Source organism: Labeo rohita, chromosome 1, assembly GCF_022985175.1.
Source record: "Labeo rohita strain BAU-BD-2019 chromosome 1, IGBB_LRoh.1.0, whole genome shotgun sequence".
Classification (NCBI taxonomy): domain Eukaryota; kingdom Metazoa; phylum Chordata; class Actinopteri; order Cypriniformes; family Cyprinidae; genus Labeo; species Labeo rohita.
The window spans coordinates 50,321,739-50,348,660 of record NC_066869.1 but is presented as its reverse complement, the minus strand read 5'-3'; the positions used below and the strand labels follow the sequence as shown (position 1 = coordinate 50,348,660).

Here is a 26,922-nt window from a genome sequence, read left to right as displayed (position 1 = left end):
TAATTTCTGTGAACCTGATGAGACCACATACACACTTTAGACTGAAACAGGTTAGTCCTATGGCAGTGTTCTGCAATCAAAGGGTTAGACATTTGCAGCACTGATGGACACCTGTTCATGCACTTTTATATCAGCAAACGCAAATTGTTTTTATGCAAGGTTACCAATGTCACTGTTTAATCGCAGAACATTAAATGAAATCAATACATCAAGAACACTGAAGGTTGAGAGTGAAACTTTTATTAATACACAAAACACCACAACGCGAACTTAGCGCTTGCCACCAACACGAGGAGCGCTGACCTTCATGGGCTTGGCGATTTTCTGTTTGGCTGCGGCTTTAACAGGGGCCTGAAAATGACACAAACAGGTTACTGACTACATGGACATTCAAATGCAAGGATTGACATTTGGTTTTCCATTAATGTGTAGGACAAACAATGACACTGAGCACCCATTATTAAACAAGTACTAGGTGTAGACGTAGTCCTTCTACTCTATGCCACCTTATGACACAGAAGCGACAGAATTGGTCACACTGCAACGCCTCAAGGGGCAAAGAATCACACCAGACACGATCCGTTTGGATTATGACTCGTAATGAGCTGAACAGTGTAGCTCACAGAATTGAGATTTCGTACAAATCTTCAACCCATAACTTACCTTGGCGCTCTGGGTGGGTTGTTTCTTAGTTGCCTGCTTCGCCTTCTTGGCCTCCTTGGCAGCCCTGAAAGATCAGATCAAAAACACAGTTGGAAAGGAAATGATCAGTTTTGGCTGCACTCGTCTCCATTAACCAGTAACAATCCTGAGACACACAAAGGCAATTTAAGATTTAAATAATTTTAGGAATTGTACTGGTTCAAAAGTTTTTAAACCTTTAGTCTAGAGCTGAAAACCACAACACTGTCACTTCTATATGAGTGACCCCGCAATGACGTCTGAAGAGTGTTACAAAGTCACCTTGAAGTTAACATATTACATTTAAATCTTTAGCGTCAATTAAAAGCACCAAACTAGTTACACTGAAAATGTTTAAGAAAAGAATACTGTACACTTCAAATCTCAGAGTATCCTCAGAGTTTAGGGCTAAAAGGCACTTCGAGCTAAAACTGCAGGACAGTGACGCTACAGCATCTGATGTGTCCAACACAGTGCAAATTTGTTAAAAAATAAATAAATAAAATAAGCAAACTTTACAAAACTGCAGGTTTAGTTTAAGATATGCCCACAAATACACACATCTGAACATCTATGATTAGAAGAAGAAAAAAAAAAAAAGACAGTAAACTTGAGATGTTCACCTGATGGCCTGCTCTCTCTGTGCTTTACGCACTTCAGGCTTCTGGTTCCTCTTGGCCAGAATCTCGGCCAGTGAAGCGCCGGTGATGGCCCGCTGGAACTTCACCGCACGACGGGAACGCTTCTTAGCCACCTCTTCCTAAAGATGTAAAAAGACATTTGAACACTCCTGAATCAAGCTTAATTTTCAGTCAATCACTCGACAAGCATCACACACATCTGCTGGTTTTAGGCCTAACCCTTCAAGCAACTTAATTTAATTTCAGTCACATGAATCCACTGAGATGCCTTCATTTGGGAAGCTACTGAGAGCTCACTAAGGTTTCCTGCATGGCCTAGAATATCCCACAATCCTGTGTGTGGCTGAAGGTGTAAAGAATAAAAATGACATCTAAATGGGCAGCTGAAAGTTATTCATTGTACTGTAGTCATTAAAGTTATAGAACTAAATCATTAGATGTGAGATACACGTTCATGCAGAAAAACGCTATCGGTGACTGAACGCAGCCCGTGTCGTGCAGGACTGGAGACGTGCGTGTTAGTCAAACTCACAGACTGGCCCTTCTTGTGTTTGCGCCGGTACAAAACAGTCCAGTTGATCTGTCTGGGATTCCTCTTGGACAGGAAAGCAGACTCGCATTTAGCATTCAGGAACTGGAAAACCTGCAAAGCAAGACAGACGTGAAGCAACAGCATGACAAACACTACAAACCACACCGAGCTTACAATTATTCAGTTCGCAGTCAAATATCTTCTCAGACTAGAACCATTTAAACGCACAGATCAGAGATGACGTTTCTAACAGCATCATAACACTCTGTTTTGGTTTCAAACGCGTTCACAATCATTTACTCTGGTTAGGATCGTAGTTAGCCAGCAGGCCAGCCCTGGGCTAAATAACCAACCTGAAAACCGGCAGACAAAAATGTTCACATCACTACATCACGAGAGTCATTCGCTCATGGATCAGCACCGATTAAAACACAGCAGTGAAATCAAACACACGCAGAGTTTGTGCTTTTACCTTTCCGTCAGTCCTGGCGTAGCGCCGGCCATGACCGGGATAGATTTTATACCCACTAAAACTGCACAGCTCGACCCTGCACACCAAAAATAAGATTTATTATAGTTACATATAATATATTTTTAACATATGAACACTTCTACAAGCGCTTTTCGCAGATAAATTCTAAGATGTTTACGGATGAACACAGACTACACTCACTTCATGGCGGCGTTTCAGATAGGGAAGAGGAAAAGGAATTGTGGGTAAGCGGTTTATAAAGGAGTTTATTTCCCAAATATAAATTATTTTTTCAAAGCAAACATAAATTTGTTACATAAATATAACCAGCGTTCTTATAAAAATATCCAAAATTATTATTATTTGCAGATTATTTTATCCAATCAAATAGACGATCGGTTGCCTGGCGGTGACACAAGCGGGAAGTATGGCGGCGACTGACGGGGCGATCATCGCCGATCCGGTGCTCCAAATGTCAAATTACGAAGGTATGCGAAATAAAAGCGCTTACTCCATGCGACTGATTAGATGGACATCTTACACTGCGGTGTCTCAGTTGCAGACAGACCGCATGTTGTGATCGTGTTCGCGGAACGTTATGTTTAACGTGCAGCTCGTGACGAACTTGATGTTTTTGTCATAATGTGCAGAAATCTGCCGTTAGAACACGGATTAGCCGACAGTATTTCGTTCACATATCCGCCGTGTATGAGATCTGTTCTGTTAGGATTATTTGTACTTTAATCAGTTCTGGTCAGATTCAGATTCGACTCCACAGCAGCAGATCTGAGTTCAGAGGAAAACATTTCCCTCGTTAATAAATATAACTGATATGAACAAACCTCAGTCTGTTTTGGCTTTTGCCTTCAATTCATTGTTCTCCATTTAAAGTGCAGGTATCTCTAGTTCATCAGTGTTTTGTCCTGTGCTCTTATTATTATTCAGGTCCAGGCTTGTTAGACCTTTCAAATCAGGGTCTGCACAAACTGGATCCGAGGTTTTCCGGTCACGGGGACTTACACACTCTTGTTCTAGACCAGAACCACATTATAAAGCTGGAGCACCTGGAGCGTCATGAAGCTCTTCAGCAGGTTTGTTGGATTCGCAGCTAACCTACACCTGCCGTTAGTACAGTTGCGTTCTGTGACGTGTCTGTGCCCCGCTGTCTGTTAACAGCTGTCCGTGGCCTGCAACCGTCTGGTACGCATGATGGGCGTCTCAAAGCTGACTCGCTTACGAACTCTGAACCTGCCGAACAACAGCATCGGCTATATCGAGGGGCTGAAGGACCTGGTTCATCTGGAATGGCTCAATCTAGCAGGAAACAACATCAAGGTGTTTTTCACATTTACCATGTATTACACTGAAAATGGGGCTGATTCTTCCCGGCCTCGTCTGAATCGTTCTCGCGTCTGTCTGTGTTTGTCAGGTCATCGAGCAGCTCAACACCTGTGTTTCCCTTCAGCATCTTGATCTGTCAGATAATAATATTTCTAATATAGGAGACCTCACGAAGCTCTCAGCGTTAAAGGTATTTGCCATTTGTCTTGAGAGGTCAATCGTTCGTAAATCTCTCATAATGTGTGAAGAGAAATCTTTTAACAGAGAGAACAGCGATTCAGTAACTGATGTTTAAGACCTCTCGAACCCTTCTCAGACTCTTCTTCTGCACGGAAACATCATCACGACTCTGCGTACCGTTCCTGCTCACCTGCCGGCGAACCTCGCTGTCCTGTCGCTAGCAGAGAACGAGATCAGAGACCTGACCGAGGTAAAGCGCAACAGACAAACAGTAAAGCATTTTTGTGAGCATCAGGGCAATTTTGCAAATCTCAAATGGGTGCCGGGCTTATCGTTGAGCCCTGGAGAGTGATCACACAGAATGTGTTTTGAGAGTTTAACACCACGTCTCAAAAACACGTCACCAGTGATGGAATGGCCAAAGCCGTCGGTCTGCATGTCTACGGACCACCATTAGTAAAACAGCACAGATGCATTGACAATCTATAGAATATACTGGCCAGTTTGTGTGTGTGTTCAGTACTTTTCGATGTAATGTCATTGAATTATCTTCATTTGAAGACTTTTCTCCTCAAATGCATTATATTGTAAAATGTAGTTCATTGTTGTTTAATTATGAATAGTTCGATTCAAAGTTTCAGTCAGCAGCCTTAATCATTAACCGAGAATGTTAGCGTTTAATTTGCGTTTTTGTGTGTCTCATATCCAGGTGTCCTATTTAGCTCCATTACACAAGCTAGAGCAGCTGTCCATCATGAGTAACCCGTGCGTCATGGCCACGCCGGCTCTGCCCGGGTGTGATTATCGCCCGTATGTCGTCAGCTGGTGTCTCAGTTTGAAGGTGCTGGATGGATATGTGGTTTCACAAAAAGAGGGGTGAGTTAGATGCCTTTTTTGTTGGATTCTGTATTTTACTCTTGTGCTACAAATCCTTTTGCACAAACTGCCACGCATCATTTTGCATTTGACAGTCCTTTAAGAAAAGCACACTTCTAACCTTATCGGTCACATATGAATCAACCTCATTTTTATCAACTTTTAATTGTCCCAGACTGTCATTTCAAATAATTTTTCTAGGCTGCTCATTTTAGCTAATAAAGTCAATAAGCAGGTGTTAGACCATACACCTGCATACAGACATGCATTTCAGTTATTAAAGACAACTGAAGAACTTTAATACCAAATGAATATAGAATTTTATCAGGTCATGTATGCTGATTTATTCAATATTGTTTTTTTACTTTTTTTGGTTCTTGTTCAGTTTTTCAGTTATTTTATTTACTTAAATTGTTTTTTAAATCAACCATTTAACTTGTGGATTGTTTAATCCTTCGCAGATCACAGTTTGACATCCATAGATTTAGCTGCGTTACTAATGACAACACTATGCAATGTTTCTAGACTCAAAGGAGAATGGCTGTACAGTCAAGGTAAAGGGCGTATGTTTCGGCCGGGGCAGCACGCACAGCTGGTCCAGTATTTGGCATCCACGTGTCCCCTCACAGCCACAACTGCTTTACAGTCAGCTGAGGATGCAAAACTTGAGAGAATCCTCAGTAAACAAAGGTAGTGTCCAAAACAAACCATTCCACCAATCCACAGCAAAACCTGATTGGTGGAGCTTCACTGATCATCAGTGTGTGTGTGTGCGTGTGTGTGTGTGCAGACAGCATCAGAAGCAGCTGCAGCAAACGCGTCACTGCTGCTCGAGCCCATCTCGCCCCACGCACCTAGACGTACAGCAGCGGCACGTCCACAAGAACACAGACATGGATGTCGTCGCTCAGGCAGGTCAGATTAGTGACAGGCTCACTAATTCACTTTTCTATGTGGTTTGCCAGCACAAATGTCTGCATCTCTTTTACCCACAACCTGCAATCCGGTTTAGTGGGTGCAGTGCTGACATTGCACTGCGTCTCCATTATTTGAATGAAGTCATTGATGTTCTTCTCTGTAGGCATATTTTCCCATGCTCTTTGCAGTTTCACAGCACGCTGGTGTGTTTGCTCTGTAAATGCATTAAGCCAGGGGTGTCCAAAGTCCGGCCCGCGGGCCAAATGTGGCCCGTGGATGAATTTCAAATGGCCCGCAGCTTGTCTACTGAAAATGTATTATATGTGGCCCGCCAAACATAATTCAAATTCAAAATTTGCAGTTTCAAAATGTCAACACAAGGTGACAGCACTTGATTTTTGACCAGATGTAGCAGTAAAACGCAACGATAACAATTTGATAACATACGCGCTGCCATTCCTTTAACGAGCACTAATGCCTAAACGCACCAAAAGCGGGAGAGCGCAACTTATGAACCAACCACTTACGGACCATTATTAGCTCTGCCTAAAGGCAGCGCAGCACGAGCTCAGAACAAATGCGTTTACTCTTTGACAGATCTCGATTACGCGACCACTAAACAGCGCTGAGAGATTCCGTGAGAAGCGTTCGAGTTTGGAGCAGAGGTCTCAGATACAAACCACAGATGTCGCTGTGATTTAAACTAGTTTAAAGACAGAAGAAACAGAGCTGCAACAACACTCACATGGACAACAGGAGAAGCATTGTGTGACAACAATGCAGTTAGGATGCTTTTCAATCCACAGATCACCTACATTTACAATGGATTTACTGTATCAGTAACTGTGGTATTGTGGCAGAGATAGGATATTCATACCGATTATTGTTATTGTGCACATATACACAACCAGTCAACAATTTTGAACAGTCAGATTTTTAATGTTTTTTTTTCTTCTTCTGCTCACCAAGGCTGCATTTGTTTGATCCAAAATACAACAAAAACATTAATATTTTGAAATATTTTTACTACTTAAAATACCTGCTTTCTATTTGTATATATTTTAAAATGTAATTTTCTATTTACTGAACTTTCTATTTATCAAAGAAACCTGAAAAAAATCTGCTCAACTGTTGTTAACATAATAATAATAATAAATGTTTTTTTGAGCAGCAAATCAGTATATTAGAATGATTTCTGAAGCATCATGTGACTGGGGTAATGATGCTAAAAATTCAGCTTTGAATTCACAGGAATAAATTACATTTTAAAAATATATTCAGATGGAAAACAGTTATTTTCAGTAGTAAAAATATTCCAGAATTGTACTGTTTTTGCTGTACTTTGGACCAAATAAATGCAGGCTTGATGAGCAGAAGAGACTTCATTAAAAATCTTACTGTTCAAAAACTTTTGACTGGTAGTGTAAAGGCCAATTGAATGTAATGCAAGAGAGTAATCAAATATATGCCAGATATATTTTTGTTATTTTGTTATATATAAGGATATTCTTCAGATTTTGGTAGCCCGGGATGACTTTAACTAGCCCGAATAAAAAAAACAAAAAAACATTTTATTTATTTCTTTATTGTAATGTAGCAAACTGGATAGGAGTCAGAACATCATTAAAAACATTTTTAAAACACAGATATCAGCAAATATGAAGAGCGTGCTCATAAACGATACTTTATCAGGCATTATAGCAGGGCTGTCCAGTCCTTCTTCTGGAGGGCCACTGTCTTTTAGAGTTGAGCTCCAGTCCCATTTAAACACCTGAAGCAGCTAATCAAGCTCTTACTAGGCATACTGGACACTTCCAGGCAGACACTTCTTAAGACTTAAGACTTTAAGGGCCCGCAGGTACCCTGTATTTAAGGGCCGTGAGACATTTTGGTAGCCCGACTGGAAAATACAATAGCCCCGGGAAGTCATGCTAGCGATTTTGCGAGTCCTGACCGTTCTCAAACATTTTAGAGGACTTATTTGTACACAGACTTGATCATTTTTAGATAAAAATAATTGACTGAGTGAACATCAGTATGACTTTAGATCAACCTCATCGGCAGTGATTGAGCTGGTAGAAGATACCCTGCCAAAAAAAAAAAAAAAAACTCTTCAGATTGTTCATTAATGAGGAAACTGGAGAGATAAGGAAAAAAAGCCTTTTCTTGGCTATGAAGTGATCTTCATGATAGATATCAGTTTGTACAAACAAATGATAATAAACTGGATTTAATTAAAGTCAGCTGGTGCTAGGCCTTACATTGTTTGCACTTGATATCAATGATATCAGTAGGCATTTCATTTCATGTTTGCCAAAGACAGATTTATATTGTTAGGGGAACAAGATGGAACAGATTCTGAATACAGGGTAAATTCAATAAAGTGCATGTAATATTAAAACTATTTCATTAATTTCTGAAATGCGTGCCTTCGTTACTTGCATATGCACATTTTCAGAAACCGTTTCCGTTTATCTTGTATAAATAAAATCAGTGAGAAAAGTGACGTATATGTAAAAGTGACACATAAATATGTAAAAAGGATAGACGTAACAAGCAAAGTCTTCAGCCTGCATCTTTTTTCGTGTCATTTGTAGATGTGGATCCAGGAGTTCAGGTAAACACGTGGATGGGCTCTGCGTCTCCACCCGTGATCGCTGCTGTCCGCCTTCCACCCGCTGCTGAAGACGGGATGATTCTGGAGGATGTGCAGACTGATGAGGAGAAGCTTCATGGCAGTCTGCTGTCCTCCGAATCTGCTTTCCTGCCCTTTAACTCCGCTGTTCATCCAGCTTCAGCTCCTGACAGCGGTGAGGAGGAGTTTGATGATTCTCTGGCTCCTCCCACATCCACTCTGCACCGCCCATCAGAGGAGGAGTCAGTAGGCGGAGCCGTCCTCGCCTCCCTGACACAAGGATCGGATCACGTGGACCGCGCTGACAGAACTGCCCGCTCCGACATTAACGAGCAGCGGCGCGCGCTAAACGGAGATGCCGTGTTACGGAACGGTTCTGTGGAGGATTCGGACTGGCCTGGGATGCAGAAAACTGCTGTGCCGCAGTGTAAAGCAAAGCAGTGTGAACCACATGACGCAGCTGTAAGGATTCAGTCTTGGTGGAGGGGTCACTGGACGCGGCACTGCCACCCACAAGCCAAAGAAGTGCGTGCTGAGATCCGCTTGCGAAGGATGCAGGATCACATCGTCCACCTGACCGCTGAACTGGAAAGGTGAAACCTTTTTTTTTTGCTGTTCAGCACATCTTACATGTTTGTCCATCAGGTTATGATGTATAAAGAAAGGAAAGTGATGCAGTTTTATCAGAATTATTCTGGTACTTTTGTAAAATTAATGTTTTCTTTGGCTTTTTAGCTGATTAGTTCAAAGATTAAATCAACTTTAACAGTAACGTAAGCTTATACAGTATAAGTATTTCGCAGTAATTAAAGTATGTTTGGCAGCGTGCGCAAGCAGCAAGAAGAAGAGCGACTGCAGAGACGCGTGCAAGAAGAAGCTGTGAAGTTCCTGTGGAAGCAGGTCAGTGTGAAGATGATGAATGCGGCTGATGTTTTCACAGTAGATCCGCTATTATCAGACATGTTCAGCTGGGAAATGAGGGACGGGTGACGAACATGCCCGTGAATCATCAAAATGGACTATTTTCCTTATTTTGTCTGAGTGCTCTCTTTGTCCAACAGCTTCAGGTCGTGCTGGAGTGGCAGTCGTCTGTGAACGAGCGGCTCAGTGCGGCGCAGGGTTCCGCGCTGGATCCCAGCATTCCCGCAGCAACGCCCGTCCGCACTGAGATCTCCATCCCGGAGTCTGGCTTTCACTCCCCTCGAGAGCGACGGGCGGCGCTGGACAACAGCCTGAGCAGCACGGCCACGGCCGGATCTCCAGAGACGGTGCGCTCTCTCGGGCCCGTGACGCCAGCCGCCGGGGACAGTCAGGATGGCAGCCTGTTAGAGCAGTATCTGTCATCAGTGCAGCGACAGGACGAGGAGGAGGAGCAGGATAAAGGAGCAGGTGACGGAACAGGAACGCCTCAAGATCCATCTGATCTCTCTCTTCATGGAAAAGAAGAGCGCTTGTCCTGACCTGAGTCTACAGGCTGAAAGTCGCACTGCTGATTGACGTTTAGGCATCACAGAACTCTGTCAGACTGCAGTGCCCTGCCTTTGGCTTTTCTTAAAGACCATACACTAACTTTGTTAAATCACCGGCCTTCAGTAGACATGTAGACACGCAGCCTTTTATCTCCACGATACAGTCGTGTTGTCGGCAGTCAAACACGGATTGAAGAAGCTCACGTTTAACTCAACAGTGGCTTTTTATGTGACTGCCCGCTGCTGCCTTTGTTCTTTCTAACAGTGGAGTACGTTCATGCGCACTGTTGGGATGTCAGTATGCAGCTTTCCGTTCAAAGTACTTTACATCTTTGCGTACCCGGAGCGCCAAGGTCTTTCAGTGCACTTACCAGTAGACGTGTTTCCTTTTACTGTAAATGTAGAGCCTGGACGACACAACCCGAAGTAGCCTCGAACTGTAGACGAGCATGTAGGTATGTGAAATAAATGTGAACTGATTTGATAGCCTGCTGCAGTTTGAACCTATTGAGAGCTGAATAGGCTTTTATTGTAAATATTTGTATTTGTGCATCTGGATATTTACAGTATGTGCTGCAACAAGTGTTCAGTGTGGCACATGCAGTAAGTTTTTATTTCACATTTTTATTCTTTTTTCTATGTTATATATTTTAAAAGTCATTTCTGTAAATAAAATTTTACTTTGTTTCACCCTCTTGGTATTTTACATCAGTACTTCAGCACACAGTGGGAAGAGACACGCATTTAGAGATTTAGACATTTTAAGAAGTGTGAAATACTTTAGATTACTGTGATAATATTCACGTCCTGCAGCTGCTGGTTCACTGGATCTCTAACTAAAACTAGTACCGCTAGATGGAGCTTATTATCTAACCCTACTGGGCGTCATAACCGAGTTTGTTGTTTTGTTCTTGTTCTTTCGTTTACGCGTTTGCGCTGTTTCTTGATATTTTATATCATGTAGAGGCAGCCAGTATTATTTCCTTTTTGACTACATTATTGATAATAATAAAATTATTAGTATTACTTTGGCTGGTTTCTCTTGATTGCTCTGTCGGTCTGAAATAAGTCGTTAAATCATCAAATGTTGGCTAAATTGGATCATTCAGTAACAGCCGAACCGTTCGGTTCATGAAGATCTCGATGGTTCTTCGTTCACTGATCAGACTGACGCGGACTCGCATCCGAAAACAAGAAAACTCTCATCATGTTGTCTCGATTACATTTTAATTATTCAAAATCGTGTATACATACATGATTTTGAATCATGTGATACTGGAGCATATTTTGTATATTATCAAGCTGGCTGTATTTATTTGTTTCAGTTTGTTTTTCCATCATCATACCAATCTCTTTTGGCTGAAGGAGTGTCCTGACGTCACGCGGCACGTCACCCGCAAATAAGTTCTTCGGTGAATGTTGCGTCGCGTCATTCAGATCAATCGCTCGTACGCGCGTCACAGCAAGAGACAATGATCATTGACAGAGTTAGTGAGGGATTCGCGGGTGTTCTGGACCGGGACAGCGATGTCATGACGAGTCCGGTCCACCTGTTGTCCTTCTACGGATGTCCTTCTCCCACGGACGCGAGTCTGTCGGCCGGATCTCCGAACTCGGATTCGGATCAGAGCTGGAGCAATGCGGGTAGCCCTCAAAACGGCGTCAACGGTAGGAAAAAATCAATAATTTTGAGATCCTTTTTAAAATAATTTCATTAACCGTACTGAAGTGGTGTGTTCACACGGACCGTATCAGGACAGCAAAGTGTTAGTGCGAAAGCGTATGTAATCATGGGAGACTGTATTCGGTGGGATTCAGAGACAGTAAACCGAATGAAGTCAATCACGTTACATCAAAATCTGTTTTATTCTCTCAGTGGAAGCGCACAGCGCGCGGAAACCGAGTCGGTATCAAGGCGTGCGCGTGAAGAACACCGTCAAAGAGCTGATCATGCAGAAACGCCATTACGACATTCAGGTACAACTTATGTGACATTATGTTGTGTTTTTGGTATGCCATTGTTTTTGGTGCAGTTCCTGATTGTATTATACCTTTAATCAACTGTGGCCCTAAAGGATCTTTAGTTTCTCCAATTTTTGATAACACTAACTTATTTGTTAACAAAATTCTTCTCAATACCATGTCAAACAAAGATATTCGTTCAATTATTAATAGATCTCAGATTTCTCTACCTGCTTGTGTAAGTTATTGGAATAACATATTTAGTGATATTGAATGGAAAGAGTTTTGGCTTCTTCGACAAAAATTCTTCTTGTCTAATAAAGTTGCTGAAGTCTCTATTAAAGTGGTCCATAATTGCTACCCGGTAAATTACAAACTTGCTAAGTTTAATAATAGTATTTCCCCCAATTGCTCTTTCTGTCTTAAGTCTGAAGAAACAATCAATCATTTATTTTGGGACTGTGTTTATTGTAAAGTATTTTGGGTTGATTTTTCTAATTTTGTTAACAAGTATTTACTTCCAAACTTTTGTATAACTCCCAAAATTGTGTTTTTTGGTTACTTTTTAAATATAGGCTCTTCTCACTGTAAGCATATTATTAATCTATTGCTATTTCTTGCAAAATTTTATATTCATAAATGTAAATGGTCAAAGAAAACCCCTTACTTTTTTATTTTCAAAAAAGATTTTGATATATATGTGAATTCTATAAGAAACTCTAATAACCCCATCGCAATCAAGACTCTTTCTTGGTGTAAATCCTGTAAGATAATATAATACGCTTTGGATTATTGGATGTAACCCTCACTGTTGTCTTTTTTGTTTTTATTGTTGTAAATGTGATTGTTGACTGCAAAAAAAAAAAATATGTTGTGTTTTTGGTGACACGTGATCTGCTCCATCGGACTTGAATGAATCCGCAGTGCTGTTTCTTTTATGCTGTTATAAATGGATGGAATTATGTGCTTCTTCACAGGCTCAGCAGTATCAAAGTGAAGATGAATGTCCAGGTAGATACATCAATGTATTCACTTATGACTTAGTAACAGGAAGTTGGTTGTCAGAAGTTACTGGATAATAAATTTGTTTTATTACAGCCATATTCCATGCGCTGCAGAGAACGAAGATGGAAGCGGAGAATCTGTGTGTCTCTCCTGTGAAACGACTGCGAGCCGCAGACTCGGACATCCTGGTGCGTTTATCAGATCGGTTCGGATCGGTTATATCCGCTCGCTGGAGCTTCACTGGATTCTAAGGCCTGTCGAGATCAATGACATCTGTCTGTAGTTCAATAGGAAAAAGATCTGTGTGGATTTTGTGTATCTACACTATACAGTTCAATAAGAATCATAACGCAGAGCAGCGTTTCTCATCTCTCAGAATGTTTTATATAGTAAGTAAATTAAGTATGTAGGAAGAGTTGAGAAACATTGGTGAAGAGCGTAGGGAACTTTAGACTCGTTTAAATAGTTCAAGTGAGATTTGAAGTTGACCAAACTCAGGCTCGTGTGCTTCTCAGCCCTCCTGAAGCTCCGGTCACTCCTGAGCCTCTTCATTGCGTTTAATAACGTTTTGCTGCGTTCCCTGCAGAACACACAGCACCACGTCCTGAACCGCTTGTTCTGTGTCTCCCAGTCTCTGTGCAGCCACGGTGAGAACGTGTTCTGCGACATTGAGATGTTGGAGGACATCGGTGACGTCCTGTTTAAAGAGCGGCTCTCCATTGACTCCGTGACGGTGAGAGGATGTCCGGCGCCCCCTCGAGATCTGTACGCCGATGCCAGAAGCCCCGTTTACGCCGGCTGCCATCCGCTGCCGTCCGCGGAGAACACGTACCTGTCCTCCGCCCCGCCGCACGCGTCCGGCCTCGGTACGACCGCCGCGCCTCCGGTGTCCTTCTTCCAATGGCAGATACAACACGAGGAGGAGAAACTGGCTGCTTTGAGCCACGTGGAGCTCACCACTAGAGATGGGGATGGAGACACGTGGGGACATTTTCATACGTTATACTCTTGAATCATTACTGTGTCGTAGCCAATCTCAGCTAGGCTATTTTGTTGGTTTCCATCTTTAGAGACACGGCATAGAGTCATTAGGTGATTGTTGACTGATTGCAGGTTCTTGCACATCGCGGTGGCCCAGGGAAGAAGAGCTCTGGCGTACGTCCTCGCCAGGAAAATGGCTGCCATTGGCATGCTGGACATGAAAGAACACAACAACCAGGTACGGCCAAGAAACATTCCCATTGGGCCGACGGGATTGTCTGTACAGGAACTGACGGGAACATACCTGTGCACACGCCCTGTTATTAACACAAACAAACAAATGCGTTGAGGTGCGATGACTCATTTGATCTCTCGTTTCCTCAGAGCGCTTTCCAGGTCAGCGTTGCCGCGGATCAGCACCTGATTGCACAAGACCTGCTGTTACTGGGAGCTGAAATGAACACCGTGGACTGCTGGGGCCGATCCCCGTTACACGTGTGTGCTGAGAAGGGCCACGCCTCCACGCTGCAGGTACCGCTTCCTGTTCACTCCTTAACCCTAACGGAAATCCACCCTGGTGCGTACGCTGGTTACTAATGTTACGAGTTCACGCTGAAAAGCCGTTTCCACTGTGTTGTTTCACATCTAGAAACGCTAGATTGTCATATTAATAAAACTCTTTAACTCTGAAGAAGCTCCTGCACTCAGACTCACCTCAGACGTTCACAGTCGTTTGATGAGACAGACTGTGTGTGAAATATTTAATTCATGAGGTCCAACAATTTGATGAGTCTATTTGTCTACTGCAACTGTTTTTCAACAGCCATCTGTCCGACAGATGTGAAACACCTTGAAGAATCTGAGCAAGTGATCTCTGTACAGCAGCTAACACTAATAAACCTAATAAAACTAGTAAACCTGTGGATCCAGTATGATAACAGGAACGAGACTGACTGCTGTGCACGCTTAAATGCTCTCATACGTTTAAATTAATATTAGCACCTTCATTTAAATAGGCAACCAGTAACCGACTAGTCAAATGTCAAATAACTAGTTGACTAGTCACCCAGTCAGGCCCATCCCTACAGTCATGAACACAGTAATTCCTTGTTAACCTGCGTCTGCATCTGTTAGCCGCTGTTTTTCCTCTTATCGTTTTCTCATCTTCTGTCAACAGTCCTCGTCTATCATTCGATCAAATGCTCAGTCTTTATTTAACCAGCCGCTTACTGACTTCCTCATAACATGCTTAACTAATATGCATTTCCTCAAAAAAGAGGCACGAAACACAGCCAAAAAATTCCCTCGACTGGCCGCACAACACAACCTCCTTTGATAAGACTGGAAAACAAAATGTCTGCGTTTCTGTCAGCCATTAACTGTCGACAGGTCGTGGCACGCAACCGTCACCGCGGTCGGTGACGCTTTTGGCGTTCGTACACATTCCCTCCCAGAATGCCACAGTGCAGTACATGTTGAGATCTGTTTTCTAGAGCTTTCTTGGGAATTGTGTAAGTAGCAAAATCACTGTTTCCCTTCAGGCCATCCAGAAATCCATGCAGACTAGTGGGCGGCAGGTCAACGTGGAGGTGGTCAACTACGACGGTCAGTGTGTTCTAGAAACGGGCTCCTCTGCCCTGGTTATTTCATGTAATAAATTCATCTGCCGTTGCCCTTACAACAGAGTGAAAGATGCCGAACGTTTTTTGCGTCCGTAGGACTCACGCCCCTCCATGTTGCGGTCCTGTCCCACAATGCCGCGGTGCAAGAGCTGTACGGTCACGGGACGCCCCCCTCCGCTCAGAGTCTGGCGCTGCTGCAGAAGAGGAAGCTGCTCGGGGAGTGCGTGAGCACTTTGTTGCAGATGGGCGCGTCGCTGGAAGCGAAGGTGAACGTGGTTCCGTTGGAGCTTCGGGTGTGATTGTGTCTGATGGTCTTGACTCATGCGTTTTTGTCGCGTTTCAAACAGGACCGCAAGAGCGGCCGCACCGCTCTGCACATGGCTGCCGAAGAGGCCAACGTTGAGCTTCTGCGCCTTTTTCTGGACCAGTCCAACTACTACTCCGTCATAAACGTGAAGGTTAGTGAGCGGCGTCGTGTTTCTCCCGCGGGCGATCGGCACTCCGTTTTGATCGTGACATCTCTCTGTTTGATTGACAGGCGTTCAACGGGAACACGGCGCTGCACATGGCCAGCGCTCTGCAGGGCCGCCTGGCTCAAGTGGACGCGGTTCGATTGCTGCTGAGACGAGGAGCCGATCCCAGTGCCAAGAACCTGGAGAATGAGCAGCCGGCCCAACTGGTGCCCGACGGTCCGCTGGGAGACCAGGTCAGAATTGATGAGTGTTTGGAAAAGCTCAGTAAAACGATTAATCGATTAGAATGTTTCAATAAAACATGCTGTTGATGACGGGACAAATAACACTGCTAGTTATTATTAACGATGCATCATCCATATTTTTGAAAAGGAGCGTATGAGACCATAAAGTCGGGTATCGCTGAACACCGTCACGCTCTGCTAGCATGTTAATTTCCTCATCCGAATGCATCTTATATGAGATGAATCAGACAAACGGCCAACATAAACATAATACTACAGCTTATATCCGTCCGCACAAGTCATTCGCTCTTCCAGTGACGACGCGCCGAAACGCTGCGGCACAAAGTGTTTACAACTTTCTATTATAGCATTGTTTTCATTATAATGAAACGTTTATGGCAGATTGGCTTTGCGTGTCTTGCGCTAGACTGTATTTTCATTATCTCGTGACTCCAGGTAGGGCTGTACAATTAATCGAATTTTTAATCGGGATTACAATTAAAGATGCCACAGTTATGTAACGTTCAAAGGCGCCATTACAAAAAAAAATCCACTTACATTATTCTGCTTTCTTAAGATGTGTGTGTGTGTTAGAGAGAGAGAGTGTTTATATTTGCTACAGGTTATCTTAAGGGTCTTTTTTTTCCTTATTGTTTTAATTGGTAACTTTTTACTTTTAACTAACTACTTATGTAACTACTTATTTTTTTATATATTTAAAGATGACACATTTTTATATACAGTTTCATGCAGTTGCTTCTAACAACGGTATAAAGCTATTCAAAACATCATTCAATGTAAATTGTGATCATCGTAATTAATATTCACAATTACATTTTCAGAAGAATAATCGACAATTATGATTTTTGTTTTAATCGTGCAGTCGTACTCCAGGCCTCACCGCGCGTTTTCGAAACGTACTTTCACTGTGGTTCTCCATCTGGACAGCCTGCTGTCCCGTCACTGACCGGTCAGACCAGATGACGATCTGGCACCCCTCCCTGCTCCCCAACCCTTGACATTAATAAGCGACAGGAGCTGAGGTTATAGTTCCTCTAAGCTGCTTTTAAATAGTCGTTTTGAGCAAACCGGTTTGAGCAGTTCAGACTAAAGCGCCTCAGGCCATGCGTGACTCGCTGATTCATTGAGATTTTCAGTGACCTGTTTTTCTCTGTAATTTCCACAGGTGCGTCGGATCCTGAAAGGCAAAGGAGCGCCATCCCGCCCGTGAGCGACCGTCCCGTTCTTCCCTTCAGAATCGCTGTCAGTCAGGCAGTCCGGTCTGTGTACAGATTCATTTGCCGCTTTGGGCAGATGTCGGTTGTTTCCATGAAACAGTTTTATCATTGTTCACTACTGAGTAGTAGACGGCACAGGAAAGTGAGAGCAACAGTTCAGAGAAGCTACCTGACGTTAGAAGAGGAAACTAATGTTATGAGGAAGTTAGGAAGGATTATTCAGAGAGTAGTAATAAATGAGAACGTCGTTGAAGAGAAAGAAGGTCGTCAGTCACTGGATTGAACAGTGAATCATTTTCTCTTGTTCAGTAGCAGATCTGAAGTGCTGCATTTGGCTCTGGTGTGTAAAAGGTTGTAAACTATAATCTCCAAACAATGTAACTATATCCGTATTGTTATTATTATTACTCTAGTGTGTGTTTTGTCAGAAGGTTTGCACGTTAAACATGAGCAACAGTCTTTACCTGAGATGCTAATCAGTAACTTTAAACCTGTTGAACCAGAACGTCCCAATCGTTGACTCGAGTCATGTTTCGGCATGTCATTTTGGGACTTTCTGCCATTGATGATTAACTTCTTCTGAAGGCTTGTGATTCTCCAGTAGTCCTCTAATTATTCTGGATAACTCTGATTATTCTATTTTATAGTAAGTGCTATTCTCAGAATCCACATAAAAATAGGGTTAAAGGTGTTTCTTTATGAAGACAGATGGTGTTAGTGCATTATAACAGTTCATATTACATGTATCTGCATGATATTGTTGATGTATATGTTTGTGGTGGTGGGATGAGCATATATTGTTAGGTATATATTGTCCTTTAGCGTTATTTTCCATTGTGCATCAGGAGTGGGTTGGTGTCTGTGTTTCCTTTGCAGGTCACTTGATATTCTGTAAACTGAATTATCTGCTGTAATTCAGTCCTAAATAAACTTTCTTTGTTAATGTTTTGTTTTCTCATGAGAGTTTTAGCCTTCGCAGGAGACTGAAGCAGAACTCGAATTGAAGAGTGCCAAAACAAAAGAGCAGAAAGCCGATCCAGACCAGGAAATAATCGCACTGAAACACAAGCGTACATCACAGCACAACTTACAGGAATTCACGAAAGGTCGCAGTAAAAGTGCTAATGTGTTATCGGCACAGGGGTTAGCTGTTGGTAAAGTGTTTGTCATGACCAGTGTTGGGAAGGTTAATTTGGAAATGTAATAGGTTACAGATTGCAAGTTACTTGATGTAAAATGTAATAAGTAGTGTAACTTTTCAATTACTTTATTAAAGTAATGTAACTTATTACTTTTAATTACTTTGTGATTACTTTTCTAAATTTCTAATATTTTCAACTGTTAATCATTTTGAAACATTTAAGCCAGGCAGAGTGAACCTTACAGTAGCACTCAGCACTGATTACTGTCAGACTTTCTAAATCCTTCATCACTTGAATTAAGTTAGTGATAATATACACCTTTATGTTGCGATAACAACTGGCTGAATGTACGTTATCTCACTTATTACACAGCTGCTTGATAGATTATTTAGATGTTTCGTGTCAAAATTATTGGACACGAAACACTGATCTGAGTTGAAATATCATACCAGTTTTCTTCCACAACATTTCACCGCATAAATAATTAAGTAGTAGTACTAGTTTGTTAGTTATTTTATAATCCATTACAGTGTACAAAAAAAAATGTCAGCAGCTGTGTTTGTATGAAACAATAGAGCAAGTCCACGGTACCAGGATGACAGAATTAAGAAAGTGTCCACATAATATTGAATTAAGCATTAATATTTTATTAGCTAACCAAACGCAAAGCTTCCGCGAAGAAAATCATGACTTAAGTTGCCCCGAATGAGTCTGAGCTGTGTAATAATTAAATTTAAAGCACAGCCACAAATTCAGACTTTTTTTTACGTATTTTTTTGACTTTTTATGTCTTTTATTTTGATAGGACAGTAGAGAGATGACAGGAAAGAGATGGGAGGAGAGAGGGGAGCGGGATCGGCAAAGGACCTCGAGACGGGAATCGAACTCGGTTCACCGTCATAACAAGAAAGAGTTTAATAGCTATGATACTGGGTTTGAAATCCAATGTTTGCATAGTTAAGACAGAAAACACTAGCATCTAACAATGCCTTGGAAAAAACTATCTTAAAAAATAAAGTTTATGCATAAACCCAAATAGGAAATAAAACAGCTATCGAATAAGCATGTGCTCTAAACTCCTGAAACATTGGTGTCTCATTTTAGAGCAGTCAATGCAATTTATGAAAGCAGTCAATTAAATCTGTAAGTGGGGGTGTGAAAAAATTCAGATGTAACCCCCTTTGTAATCACTGGCATTTTTCAAAAGTAACTGTAATTTAATTACACATTTTTTCTCAGTAACTTTAACTAATTACAGTTACATTTATTTTGTAATTAAATTACGTAATTCCGTTACATGTAACTAGTTACTTCCCAGCACTGGTCATGACCATGTTCATCTGCTTCTGAACTTCTAAGTCGGCACCGGTAGCCTCGTGGTTCATGCGCCGACGTATACAGCGCAACTGTGTTCACGGCAACCCGAGTTCGATTCCCGTCTCGAGATCCTAAGCTGACCGCACCCCCTTCGCTCTACCCGCTACTTTCTTGTCATCTCTCCACTGTCCTATCTGAATAATAAAGGAACAAAAAGACCAAAAATATAATTTAACCAAAAAGAAAAAAAAAAACTTTGACCTTTAAGTGCATTTGAAAATCTTCACAATGACAAAATGCCTCATTCGTATACGACAGACACATGGAAGACACTGAAAATAGATTTGAAAAGTATATCCCAGGAGATTCCTCTCACTTATGTAAGCTGCTGACCTTTTCTTTTTATAAGAGGAAAGCACGATGAATATGTCATTGTATAACAAACCGTAGGTTTCCTCATATTCTGAGTCTGGAGAATCTGCTGAAACTCTAGAGGACTTTTGGGAACCAGCGAAAGCCTTTAAATGATCAGCTAACACATCAACTTCTGCATTTCCCTGTGTTTTTCCTGCTTGGGTTCTTACACGTCACAGTCCTACACAATTCTTGTGTTTTTCTTGTCTGCTCAAATAATATTAATAGAAACACGAAACCACAGTGTTCTCACAGTTCAGTGAACCTCAAGTTTCATTAACCTAGGCCGGGCCACGCATCAGAAATTCCCTCGTACTGAACCAGATTTTCATTCAGTGTCAGTGTGTTTGTGTGTGTTTACATGCGCATCATTTCATTTCATAAGTGATGTCAAACAATACAGGCAGGACCAAGATTATTCAAGTCTCCTCTTAACCCTAACCCAATTTCAGATTCAGCTACTGAACGTGTGACCGCTCATTCGCTTTTCCAAAGGTTCGCTCACATAGTCTGTGCTGTTTACAGTACTGGTCAAAAACTCAGAGATTGTTTACAACTACAAATCAAACTCAGGACATGATCATAGTAAAACTAGTGAAGCTTTATGCACTTCAGGTTCCTCGGGTGTGTCTGTTTAATGCCATTTAGTGTGTGCAGTAAAAACACGAGATAAACGAGTCGGACCTGTCTGATGGGACACGCTAATGTCCTGATGAATTCAAGGAGTCTCCATCTTATATCAGAGATTTTAAAATTCGGAACTTGATCTTTCCATGTTATTGTTATTTGTGTTGTACATTAAATAAAAGCATGTGCCATAATATCATTTCTTTGTCTAATATGAGTCCACTGTATGGTTTTTGTTTTCTTCTTCAGTGGATTTTAAAAATCTGCCACGTCTGAAAGAGGCTCTGCTTCAAAACATCCTCGAGTTTTAATGAAAGTTGAAGTCTAAACCGGTGTGTCTGCATATTTGAGATCAACAGTCACTGGAGATCATTAAACAAAAGCCTTTGTGAGGTTTTCGTACTCGGTTTTCACGCTCGAGGCCATTTGGGTAAGTCAATTTTCTTACGTAAATTTCGAGAACAACATGCATGACCGACGAGCTAATCATCAACATTATTAACAGAGCAGGATGCTGTAAAAAAAAAAAAAAAATTAAAAAAAAAGATGGGAGGGTTTCTCTAATGCCTTTTTAATCACACTGATATTAAAACATTATTTTTGATATGTTTATATTTTTGTTGTTGGGTCATTTGTTCCCATGAGCTTCTATAGTTCCTCTGATCTGCAAATACTACCCGACGCAAACCCGACCGGCGATAGCCAGCATTCAACTGATCGAGTTTAACACCCAGCAGTCATCGCTGCTGGTCTGGTTATTGTGAGAAGAAGAACACAGTCTCAGTGACGGCTCTGGTTCATGTCGAGCTGACAGTATGGGAACTCCCACTTCCTCCTGCAGGTGCTTGTATTTCCTGTCCGAGTCAGATTCCCAGCACTGATGCGTCATCCCACAACTGCTGTCTTTTTATAGATTATTTGACTAGAATATTCATGACATGCACAGAAAAACCAAACACTGGATGTGTCAAACAATAATGTCACAAAGACATATTTCAGAATTCAGCTGGTTTATTTTGATGTGTCTGTCAGTCATGTCAATGACTTCTGTACTATTTTTAAGATGAAAGGAAGAAATACTTCATTTTATACAGTTAAACGTACACGTCAAGGCAGTTCAGTCGTCTGCTCTATATCACACACGGTGACCTTTGCCCCGGTGACGTGGCTCTGGAATCTCCGCTGTTGCCTGTTAGTCAGAGAACGAGCACCGTTGCACAACGCTGCAATAGAAACTCACACAAACGAGAGGCTCGACCGCCCTCCCGAAAGTGTCCGGCATTACTCTGCCGCATCTGAACGATGCTCCCGCCCTGATATCAGTGTCCTGTTTGGGTGTTGCGGCCTGATGTTCGGCTGTTAGGAGTCAAATCGGCGCAGTATATCGCTGTTCACAACACACATAGTTTCAAAGCAGCCTTACTGAAATTCAAGTCGTCAAGTCACCTTTATTTATATAGCGCTTTTAACAATACAGAATTGTGACAAAGTGGCTGTACAGTATTAAATAGGAAATAGTGCATCAATAATGCAAAAAAGGGCAACAGTAAACACTCCATTTTCAGTTACAGGCAGTTCATCATTGAATTCAGTGATGATTCAAACAGTATACGATATCGATTGAAAAATAAGTGTCCCCAGCTAAGCAAGCCAGAGGCCACCGTGGCAAGGAACCAAAACTCTATCGGTGACAGAATGGAGAAAAAAAACCTTGGTAGAAACCAGGCTCAGTCGGGGGGCCAGTTCTCCTCCGGCCAGACGCAGAGGACTCATCTGGTTCCCGTGGTCTTGTGCCAGCGGCCGTCTCGGTGACGAGGTCTTCACTGGGGATCCGTCTCTGGGGCTCATCTAGTCGATGTGGTCTCCAAATTCATGCTGTTAATATTTAGAGTATCTTAATGAATTACATTGAGCCGTTTAGGGCTGTTTTAACTCATCACCTGGAGTAAAAGACTCACTGTGTCTATCAGGAAAAGAGGACGACACGAGAAAAGTTTGTCTAACGCACAGTGTGGGAGTCTGTCAGTAATCAGCAAGTCCATTCTGTGACAAAAAGTCACAGTGTTTCTATTTTCACTCAACTGTACGAGCATCACAGAAGCACCTGGGGAACTGTGACTGTTGAAACACTTGAAACGTGTTCAAAAAAAGGATGAGATCGACATCTCAATCTTCTGAACACTGTGTGGCACGCGCTGCCATTGCGTAACCTGACGGGTCTCAGCGTGTCAGAAATCTGTTCATTCTTGATTTTTCATTGCGTCTAACACTCGCTCTCTCTCGTACTGGGACTGTCGTATCGGAGAGTCAGATTGTTCTATACTAGAAAAATAAATGTGTCTGTTCCCAGATCTCATGTTTTACTAGAACTGGCTGGTCTGAAAACTCAAACGGGTAGAAAAGATGTGATTTAGTGATTCATGCTGAATGAAACAGGTTTGTCATGGAGTGAAGCGTCAGGGTGAACACCAGTTAGAAATCGAAACAAAAAAGGGTCCATGATAATAACTGATCTCAGTCACTCTAGTGTTTGTCTTCAATAACCGTGAACAAACACAGATCCTGGTGGAGGTCAAAGGTCTAGTTTCTCGTTTCTGAGTGACAGTGAGTTTAATCCGCACCTCAACCTTCATTAAATATTAATAACCCTAACATCTGACAGTGTTTGCTAAAGACAAACCTTGGTTATTCTACAACCCTTCAAACGATTGCAGTGCGATTTAGTTCAAATGCAATGAAATCGTGTGAGATGTTGACTTGCTCTCTGTCTTCAAAAAATTACAAACGGCGTAAACTATTAGCACACCTAAGGCATTAAAACGCTTCTCTTAAACTTGACTCTTAAGTTTTCGCAGTTCTGTAGCTGTGCATCTGCTCTAGTTCCCGTTTTTTCTGAGTGACTGCAGCGCCATGTGTGTGACTGTGTGAATGTGAAATGCCTCCCTCTGCTGTCGCTAAGCGGTACAGCAGCTGTCGTGCTGTCTTGCAGCAGTGTGGCATGCGCGCGCACGCTTTGCTTTCCGGCAGTGTGGCACTGCAGGAGGAAGATGCGGAGGAAGATGTCTGAATCTCATGCCGAGGCGGGAAACGAGATGCCGAGTAACAAAAAGCAGAAATTGAGCAGTGATGAAAACAGCAACCCCGACCTGTCTGGAGACGACAATGTAGGTTAATTGTGCTCTGAATGAGTTTGTTGTGTGTGTTTGTGCAGCTGCTCGTGAGTGAAGTTTCTCTTTGTCTCTAATCGCGTGTTTCTCATCAGCGCTAAACTGCTGCTTTTTCGCTGCTCAGTGTTTGTCATCATGGTTTCATGGACGTTTAACACGCTGTGTGTTGTTCTGTTATTAGACACACGCGACTGTGTCCCTGTCAGGAGTGATCCGAGGGCTTAGTGTAGTTCCATGTATTTATACAGATGATGATGATGATGATGGTGAACATCGGTTAATGACAGTATAAAGCACGATTTGTGTTTTTGTGTGAATGCATTTGTTTCTGTCTCCATCACGTGATCTGCTCTGGATCAGTGTCTGTATTGAAAGAGTTCATTGACTTTTGCTCACTTGGACACAGGGCTGCATGTTAATTCACGGCCTAACAATCAGATGTTTCCATTTTCCCAGGATGATGCCGTCAGCGTTGAGAGCGGCACCAACATGGAGCGGCCCGACACTCCCACAAACACGGCCAATGCCCCGGGCAGGAAGAGCTGGGGCAAAGGCAAGTGGAAGTCCAAGAAATGCAAATATTCCTTCAAGTGTGTCAACAGTCTGAGGGTAAGAGAGCCTGAGGTGTTTCTGAAGTGTGTACTTGTGAGGGCACTCTGACGGTGATGTGTGTGACGTGCAGGAGGATCACGGGCAGCCGTTGTTTGGAGTGCAGTTTAACTGGCACAGTAAGGAGGGCGACCCGCTGGTGTTCGCGACCGTCGGCAGCAACCGAGTGAGTGGAACGTTCGCCGTTCGTCAAACACACACACACACACACACGTCTCTGCAGATTTCCTCATGTTGGGCGTCTCTTCTTCCTGCAGGTCACTTTATATGAGTGTCATTCTCAAGGAGAGATTCGTCTCCTGCAGTCGTATGTAGATGCTGACGTATCCTTTTCACTCGTTCGATGGTTGGGTTTCATCCCGGAATGTCTGGCGTTATTCTGTCCGTATGAAGCTGCCGCTGCGGTGTGTTTTGTTATTCCCTTGATTCTTGCACTGACTAGGCAGACGAAAACTTCTACACTTGCGCTTGGACCTTCGACACGAGCACCAGTCACCCGCTGCTGGCCGTGGCCGGGTCGCGCGGCATCATTCGCATCATCAACCACATCACCATGCAGTGTGTCAAAGTGAGTCAGGATGAATGTTGAACGGTCCGATCTGCAGTAGTGCGGTCGTGTGCGTCCGCTGCTTGTCCGGTCACGTTCACGCTGACTTCTCCTTCGTTTCGTCTGCAGCATTACGTCGGCCACGGAAATGCGATCAACGAGCTCAAATTTCACCCGAGGGACCCGAACCTTTTGCTGTCGGTCAGTAAAGGTAATGAGCTCTCAGACCTTCCGCACGCTGACCCGCGCTCCGCTCGGAGCACGTTGTTCATCGTTTGCTGTGTTGTTTTTGTCAGATCACGCGCTGCGCCTCTGGAACATTCAGACGGACACTCTGGTGGCCATCTTCGGAGGCGTCGAAGGCCATCGTGACGAGGTCTTGAGCGCGGTGAGTTTAAAGTCGTGGAGTATCGTTGCTATTCCTGATCAGACACGCTTCGGCCGGTCTGCGGTGTGATCCTAACCAATGCTGCGTTTGTTTACGACTCCGATAAACACGCGTCCGCTGACGCACCGTTTCTCGCGCCGGGGTTCGTCAGGCTGATGAAAGTGTCTTCGTGTCGCTAAATGCTCCCGTTTTGTTTTTAGGATTTTGACCTGCTTGGTGAGAAGATCATGTCCTGTGGGATGGATCACTCCTTGAAGCTGTGGAGAATCAACTCTGAGCGGATGCAGAAAGCCATACGCGGCTCATATGAGTATAACCCCAGCAAAACCAACCGGTGAGTCCTAACTAGTGCTCTTCGGTCAGGTTCCTGACGGCTTCTTCAGCGGTCTGTGTGCTTTAGCGTGTGGGTTTAGCCAGTCTTTCCTACGTACATTTTCAGGCCTTTTGTGTCTCAGAAGATTCACTTCCCAGACTTTTCCACACGAGACATTCACAGGAACTATGTGGACTGCGTCCGCTGGCTTGGCGATTTGATTCTTTCAAAGGTACTCTCTGCAGTGCACATTTTATTTTGTCAGCATAAGTTACTCGGTAATGACGCTAGTCATTTGTTGTGTGCTGTTTTGTAGTCATGCGAAAACGCAATTGTGTGTTGGAAACCCGGGAAAATGGAAGACGATATCGACCACATCAAACCGAACGAGTCTAACGTGACCATCCTGGGCCGCTTCGATTACAGCCAGTGCGACATTTGGTACATGCGCTTCTCCATGGACTTCTGGCAGAAGGTTTGAGCTTCTTGATACACGTTCACGTTCATTCTGCACTGGTCCAGATGTGAACTGTAGACTACTAACAACAAAACAAGCCAAAGACGGTGTCTCTTTAAATAGGGTTAGTACAAACATCTGACGTTACCACATGAATGAAGAGTGTGTGTGTGTGTGTGTGTATCTTCACCTCCTCAGATGTTGGCTCTTGGAAATCAAGTCGGGAAGCTCTACGTTTGGGACCTGGAAGTGGAAGATCCTCATAAAGCGAAGTAAGATTCCTGTGCTCGCACTGTCCACGGCACCGTATTCAGCTGAACGGAGCCGCTTTGTGCTTTATAAACTTTATTCTGCCTTCCTCAGGTGCACGACGCTCACCCTCCCTAAATGCACGTCGGCCATCAGACAGACCAGTTTCAGCCGGGACAGCAGCATTCTCATCGCGGTGTGTGACGACGCGTCGATCTGGCGCTGGGACCGGCTGCGCTGAATGGCTCGCGTGTCATCGATTGTTGAAATGATTGATCGTCAGGTTCTGTTGTCTTTGCGTTTGTCTTTATCTTGAGACTTTGCTTTTGTCTTTTGCTTTTTTTCTTTGCCATTCTCTTGTCTGACTTTAATAAAATCTATTTTCCTAACCCTATTTCTTTCACCGTTTTTCAAACCCATTTCAATTGTTGTGAAAATGTTC

At 43.0% G+C, this 26,922-nt stretch overlaps 4 protein-coding genes and 1 non-coding gene across 5 annotated transcripts; 3 read left to right on the top strand and 2 right to left on the bottom strand.

Annotated features, from left to right (window-relative positions):
- Nucleotides 1-224: 224 nt before the first annotated feature.
- rpl24 (ribosomal protein L24) lies at nt 225-2,637 on the bottom strand. The gene is made up of 6 exons (XM_051106442.1): nt 2,528-2,637; nt 2,327-2,402; nt 1,855-1,965; nt 1,305-1,441; nt 664-727; nt 225-351 (listed from the first exon to the last, which is right to left on the bottom strand). Exons 1-6 carry the CDS (start codon nt 2,530-2,532, stop codon nt 271-273), a joined length of 474 nt encoding a protein of 157 aa, XP_050962399.1. The 5' UTR covers nt 2,533-2,637; the 3' UTR covers nt 225-270.
- LOC127172571 (small nucleolar RNA SNORA17) lies at nt 426-560 on the bottom strand. Its single transcript, XR_007828650.1, has one exon. It is a non-coding gene; the product is annotated as a small nucleolar RNA SNORA17 (small nucleolar RNA).
- A 14-nt stretch (nt 2,638-2,651) lies between the features above and the next one.
- Nucleotides 2,652-10,435, top strand: cep97 (centrosomal protein 97). The gene is made up of 11 exons (XM_051106420.1): nt 2,652-2,814; nt 3,272-3,417; nt 3,503-3,661; nt 3,756-3,857; nt 3,984-4,097; nt 4,557-4,723; nt 5,249-5,413; nt 5,514-5,638; nt 8,239-8,869; nt 9,101-9,176; nt 9,338-10,435. The coding sequence occupies exons 1-11, from the start codon at nt 2,754-2,756 to the stop codon at nt 9,734-9,736; spliced, it is 2,145 nt and encodes a 714-aa protein (XP_050962377.1). The 5' UTR covers nt 2,652-2,753; the 3' UTR covers nt 9,737-10,435.
- A 445-nt stretch (nt 10,436-10,880) lies between these two features.
- nfkbiz (nuclear factor of kappa light polypeptide gene enhancer in B-cells inhibitor, zeta) lies at nt 10,881-18,198 on the top strand. Its single transcript, XM_051106430.1, has 12 exons — nt 10,881-11,413; nt 11,622-11,722; nt 12,685-12,718; nt 12,806-12,900; nt 13,344-13,693; nt 13,826-13,931; nt 14,078-14,224; nt 15,235-15,298; nt 15,412-15,581; nt 15,663-15,773; nt 15,854-16,021; nt 17,199-18,198. Exons 1-12 carry the CDS (start codon nt 11,218-11,220, stop codon nt 17,241-17,243), a joined length of 1,587 nt encoding a protein of 528 aa, XP_050962387.1. The 5' UTR covers nt 10,881-11,217; the 3' UTR covers nt 17,244-18,198.
- A 5,472-nt stretch (nt 18,199-23,670) lies between these two features.
- On the top strand, nt 23,671-26,874 carry eed (embryonic ectoderm development). Its single transcript, XM_051127717.1, has 12 exons — nt 23,671-23,914; nt 24,374-24,526; nt 24,600-24,692; nt 24,784-24,849; nt 24,969-25,094; nt 25,203-25,284; nt 25,370-25,461; nt 25,662-25,795; nt 25,901-26,006; nt 26,091-26,249; nt 26,430-26,503; nt 26,595-26,874. Exons 1-12 carry the CDS (start codon nt 23,798-23,800, stop codon nt 26,719-26,721), a joined length of 1,329 nt encoding a protein of 442 aa, XP_050983674.1. The 5' UTR covers nt 23,671-23,797; the 3' UTR covers nt 26,722-26,874.
- Nucleotides 26,875-26,922: the final 48 nt, after the last annotated feature.

Bases quoted from the DNA above. Each gene is read 5' to 3' on its own strand.
- cep97 (XM_051106420.1), top strand. From the start codon at position 2,754: ATGGCGGCGACTGACGGGGCGATCATCGCCGATCCGGTGCTCCAAATG. The intron at 5,414-5,513 runs GTAGTGTCCAAA...GTGTGTGTGCAG, and splicing joins AGAATCCTCAGTAAACAAAG to ACAGCATCAGAAGCAGCTGC. The intron at 5,639-8,238 runs GTCAGATTAGTG...TGTCATTTGTAG, and splicing joins GGATGTCGTCGCTCAGGCAG to ATGTGGATCCAGGAGTTCAG.
- eed (XM_051127717.1), top strand. From the start codon at position 23,798: ATGCGGAGGAAGATGTCTGAATCTCATGCCGAGGCGGGAAACGAGATG. The intron at 24,527-24,599 runs GTAAGAGAGCCT...TGTGACGTGCAG, and splicing joins AGTGTGTCAACAGTCTGAGG to GAGGATCACGGGCAGCCGTT. The intron at 25,285-25,369 runs GTAATGAGCTCT...TGTTTTTGTCAG, and splicing joins TTTGCTGTCGGTCAGTAAAG to ATCACGCGCTGCGCCTCTGG.
- rpl24 (XM_051106442.1), bottom strand. The intron at 1,966-2,326 runs GTAAAAGCACAA...CTTGCTTTGCAG, and splicing joins ACGCCAGGACTGACGGAAAG to GTTTTCCAGTTCCTGAATGC. The intron at 1,442-1,854 runs GTGAGTTTGACT...TTACATCTTTAG, and splicing joins AACACAAGAAGGGCCAGTCT to GAAGAGGTGGCTAAGAAGCG.
- nfkbiz (XM_051106430.1), top strand. From the start codon at position 11,218: ATGATCATTGACAGAGTTAGTGAGGGATTCGCGGGTGTTCTGGACCGG. The intron at 11,723-12,684 runs GTACAACTTATG...GCTTCTTCACAG, and splicing joins AACGCCATTACGACATTCAG to GCTCAGCAGTATCAAAGTGA. The intron at 12,901-13,343 runs GTGCGTTTATCA...TGTGTCTCCCAG, and splicing joins CCGCAGACTCGGACATCCTG to TCTCTGTGCAGCCACGGTGA.